The sequence below is a fragment of the Babylonia areolata genome, chromosome 5 (genome assembly GCF_041734735.1).
Source record: "Babylonia areolata isolate BAREFJ2019XMU chromosome 5, ASM4173473v1, whole genome shotgun sequence".
In the NCBI taxonomy this organism is placed as follows: Eukaryota; Metazoa; Mollusca; class Gastropoda; order Neogastropoda; family Buccinidae; genus Babylonia; species Babylonia areolata.
The window spans coordinates 26822351-26827606 of record NC_134880.1 but is presented as its reverse complement, the minus strand read 5'-3'; the positions used below and the strand labels follow the sequence as shown (position 1 = coordinate 26827606).

Below are 5256 nucleotides of genomic sequence, written 5' to 3'. Positions count from 1 at the left end.
CAACAATTTCGCTGAAATAGCGAAACATCATTCTTTGTAGGAAGTCTCACAGACTCATAAAAATGTTCTATCTCAGTAGAACGTTCTCCACAAAGCGAGAGATTAATGCATTTGGGAAGAATACAATAAAAAGAAAAGACCGAAAAGAAACAAAAGTGTGTGTGAGGAGGTAGGGGTGGAGGTTTGAGGCAACTGTATGTAGGGTAGAACAAAAAGATGAAAAAAAACAACAATACCACCTAAATCTATATTTTGTTTATGGGCATATACTGGCGGAGGCGGGAGGTCTGTGTCTGTGTCTTCAAACGTCCTCAGGTGACTAAACTCTCTTCAAGTGGTTTTAGGAATTGCTGCCCTGAACGAGCCCAATCAACGTCTGTTTCTTACCCGTCGGTTGAAAAGCAGCACATCAAAAAGAAATCAATAAATCAATCAAACAAGTCGAAAAAAAAAAAAAGAAAGAGAGAGAGAGAGAGAGAGAGAGACAAAAATAATCCGTGGCTGGTGTGCAAGTCGCCCCACAAGGAGAAAGACACAACTACCATCGGAAGCGTTCTTTCAGAAGTTCTGTTCTTCACTTCACAGCCGCGCCCCGGAACTGAGTGACGTCAAATCAAACTTGACGTCATACAAGCTGTCCCCTTCATTCTGTTCTTTTTTTTTTTTTTTTTTCCAAACGTCAGTCAGCCCAACAGTCTGAGCCACACGTTGAATACAGGTCCTGGTTGCAGACTCCATTGGCAAAGTTGCTCATTTTAATAATAATAATAATAATAATAATGACAATAAAAAGAATAAGAACAATTGTGATAACAACAACAACATCCAGGGTATTAACACACACACAAAAAAAAAGTTTTTAAAAAAGTCACACACACAGGCGTTGCCAATATATAGACCTAAACACCACATAAGAGTGCCAACAGTTCATGATGTCGCACAGTAACAATCATTTTGGTCGCAAGTGTACGGACGAGCTGGAAACAAGACTAGCAAGTAAAAGAATCTGTCTTCCCTACACAGTCACGAATTTCACCAACATCAGAAAAAAAACCCACCACGTTCCACAAGAAAGCATACAACACAAACAGGTAACCATTGAATTCAATGGAGGTAGGATGTATTTATATATTAAAAAAAAAAAAAAAAATCGGAACAACAAGGTGACTTGTAATGCAAGATCTGTTTGGTTTGTAAGCACTCTCTCTCTCTCTCTCTCTCTCTCTCTCTCTCTCTCTCTCAATCTATTTTTTCTCTCTTTTTCTCTTCCTCTCAACGTTATAGTGGGCGACTGTAGACAAGAGACAGCACATCACGTGATGTGCCAAGGGAGACGATGGAAGACGAGGGCGACGGCGGAAGCCAGAAGGATGGCGCTGCATGTGCTGTGACGCGTTTCCTGGGAGGCTGCCGAGTCGTGCGCCGTTTCGTCCGTTTGGTCCATCTCTGTGCCTGCAGTAAGAGGGAAAAGCAAGAGTCATAAACAACACCTCGCTCACCCAACACTCCTTGCCGTTTCACTATCTAAACCGTCTTGATTTAGCATCGTAAAGTATTGCACCGATTGATTAAATTTCCACGGTTTGTGGTATGGAAAAAAAACAAAAAAACGACAACAACAACAACAACAACAAAAAACCGGCAAAAAAGCAAGATGGCGGCACGTAAGTGTGGTGACTGAATCCGCATCCAAATTGACTAAAACAAATAATGCGCAAAATGAAAACACTTGAAATACACTGAAAAACGGGTTACAACATCTACTAAAGGGAGTAATCGTTTCCTACATGCACACAAATTGCCCGAAGTAAACTGGGTGCAATAATTTAGGATGCTAAAAATATAGGTTAACCCCTTGCACTGCTGCTGACAAGTTCGCGGATCAGGAACAGGGAGGTCACCACCCCCAACTGAGAAAAGACAAGAGCTTACAGATAGGATTTTAATCACACACATAATCAGTCTGGCCTTCTTCTTCACATCCTTGTCTTCTGTGAGTAAAACCAACGACCAAAACTGAAAAAGTACCCCAAAAGTTGCAATTTCAGTATTGAAAAAAACTAACAAACCCAAAAACAACAGAAAACACACACGCACAAAAAAACAACAAAACTTGATGCCATTAAAATCCTGCAGGCAAGGGGTTTACATCACTGGTGGTCAGCTGGTGCCAGTTGCATTGCTTGGTTCTAACTTTTTGACAGTTACACGTGACTAAATGCCTACGTTGACCGAACTACGCCGTTGGTCAGTTCCATACTACACACAGTTAGTAGCGGGTTGCGACCATACTAGGCTCTTCCGTCCGAGCAGTGCAACTGGCTCCTGGTCACTGCGGGTAGTGTTGATGGTAATGACAAAGATGATGATAACAACGACATAGAACATGACAGTAACAGTGTGGTGCTAACAAATCAAATCAAACCATGTTACTTATAGTCGTGAAGCTGATAATATAATTATAAAAAACGGAAGAAATAGTGTAGGAGGAGATAATCGTGATAGCGACAATATATAATCGAGCTATAGATGATAAGATGATGATGATGATGATGATGATAATGACGATGGCGGTGGCGATTATGATGACAGATGACGATAACGGTGACTATGGGAAGAAGAAGTAGTAGGAAGAGAGAAAGAAGAGGAGGAGATGTCCATGGTGATAATAACAATGCATTTATTTTTCTTTGGATTTTTGTTTGTTTGTTTGTTTGTTTTTGTTTGTTTTTTTAAAACTATTTTTCTCCATTTTTTTGTTTTTTTTTCGTTTTACAAAACACCATCACAATAATACACAGGCATCCAGAAGGAGAAAAAACAACAACAACAGCACGTGTTTTGCGTACGCACTTAACGGCACTCAAGGCTGCTCATGGCAATTATCATGATGTTAAAGATACTTGCACGTAATCGCTGAGCTCAATCTCTCTGCTCTGAGAACAAGAATACCTACACCATTCTTCAGCCTCCAAACTCTCTTGGCTGAATGGCAGAGCTTTTAACCTTGCTCTTAATTAAGGGACCATGATTTTGCACCAAAGCACTAGTGCACTCGAGTGTAAATGCTCTTGAACGAACCTATTTTCTGGAAAAAAAAAGGGGGAAAAAAAAAAGCTAGTGCCTCGTGCTTGTTTTTGCCATCCATTTAATCTATTCATTTATTTTCATTTCACATTTTTTTTTGTCTCAGAACTGACTGGGCGTTGGACCAATACGTCAGAAGTAAATCTCTAAAAGGAAAGGGAACATTGGAATTCAATTATAACTGTTGGAATTAATAGTTATAATGACATAAATGTTATACCTTTGACTGGAGTGAGAGAGTGACTTGTTCTGTTGGCCCCCTCATGCCTTGTGTCATTGCTGGGTATCAGTGCGTGAATTGCTGTGTTTGCCTCCTTTATCCTGTGTCTCTGTGTAGGCCTGTGTATCTTATCTGAAAATTTAATGTTGGAAATGAGAGACTTTTCAAGAAACAATAGATTTTGTTATTTAAAAGAGGAAGCAATATTACCGAAACCACCAAGATTAAAATGTAGATTTTGTGTGTGTGTGTGTGTGTGTGTGTGTGTGTGTGTGTGTGTGTGTGTGTGTGTGTGTGTGTGTGTGTGTGTGTGTGTGTGTGTGTGAGTGATACCGCGAGTTTACAATTTCAAATTTCCAGTATTGGTCACATTTTACAAAGTCGAAAATATAAATGTACTGCAAGCTTACAGTTTCAGTTTCAGTACTGGTCAGATTTTTACGAAGTCGAAAATGTTAATTCAAAAGATAATGAATAAGTGTGGAATAAAACCCGATACATGAAAAATGTAACTCTGTTTTCAACTGTATCCTGTTTAAAAAAAAAAAGAAAAAAAAAAAAAAAAAAAAAGACAATCGCAAGTTTCCTGCTTCACAGCATTTGTTACTTTTTATTATTATTATTTTTTTTTTACGAAAGACAACTCGTGTTCCTCTGATGATCGTATAAAAAAAAATAGATACACAGATAAATAGATTAAAACATTCAAAAACATGACTAGACGAAACACAAAGTCAAGCATTCAGAACAGTCAAACCGCTGCAGTCGATGTGACAGGGAACCGACAGCCGATAACCCTATTTCAGTCGATTCTCTCATACGCCTTTGAAAAGCTAGCTGATCTAGTTAAATTTCTCTCGGAAATACGGGATCTGCATCGGCTGGTTTCGATTCCATATCATGAAATCATATGTTGTGTCATTCGCATGAAAACAACAAACGCTGAATTCCTCGCATATGTATCTCTCTCTCTCTCTCTCTCTCTCTCTCTCTCTATATATATATATATATATATATATACATATCAGGAATTATGACCAGCTGGGAAACCGCACTGTAAATGAAAACATAATCCCATTCAACAATCAGGCAGATCACGTTTTGACTGCAGAAGATGCAAACCACTTGCTTAAACTTCGCATACTGAAAAAAATATTGTGAAAATATTAAACAAAATAAATAAATAAATAAATAAAAAAAGAAGAAAAAAAAAAGAAAAGAATTGCCTGGTTAATTAGTTTAAGAAAAAAAAAAGCACAATACCAATAAATCAAGCAGGGAGGTTTAGGCTTGGAAAGAAGGAAGATCAACGGAAGATCATAAAAAAAAAATTTCATTCATAAAATTAAAAAAAAAAAAAAATCCATTTTCAAGAGGAAACGGTATTCTTGCAATGTTCCAAGTGATGTCAAAAAGCATAATTTTATGGTGATGTTTATCGTGCCATATTGCATTGGAAAGAGTAGCTGGTTTCATAGAATATGTTTATTTTTAATGTCTTTTTTTTCCTTCTTTTTAAAAAAATTATTCTATTTTATTTATTTATTATTATTATTTTAAATTTAATTTAATTAAATTTAATTTATTTATTTTTTTTTTTTTTTTTTTTTTTTTGGGGGGGGGGGGGTCTTGGGGGGACGGGGGGTCGGTGGAGAGGGGGAGCAAATACATTCGCACACAAAAATCGAAACAAATGTTGTTAACCTCGAGAAAAACGAATGTATTGATTCCATCAGGATCAGTAATCCGCACATGACTGTACTATTAAACATTTCAGTGTTTAATATAATTATGACGGTACTGTCGACAGTTCAATGTATGATCTTTCATCAATAGTTCAAATGCAATGTCAGCATATTACAACATGTTGATGGCACTGTCATCTGGAGTAATATTGTGTCTCAAGACAAACTTACGCAATTTCGAAATACAAAGTTGTCTAGAATTAC

At 37.4% G+C, this 5256-nt stretch overlaps 1 protein-coding gene across 2 annotated transcripts in view; it reads right to left on the bottom strand.

Moving 5' to 3' along the window:
• Positions 1-534: 534 nt before the first annotated feature.
• LOC143282433 (zwei Ig domain protein zig-8-like) overlaps positions 535-5256 on the bottom strand; it is a 429025-nt gene continuing 424303 nt past the window's right edge. For both annotated transcript variants that reach the window (XM_076588072.1, XM_076588073.1), the window contains exon 9: positions 535-1452. In XM_076588072.1, the coding sequence (XP_076444187.1) occupies positions 1313-1452 (140 nt within the window). In that variant the 3' untranslated portion in view covers positions 535-1312. The remainder of the gene's footprint in view (positions 1453-5256) is intronic.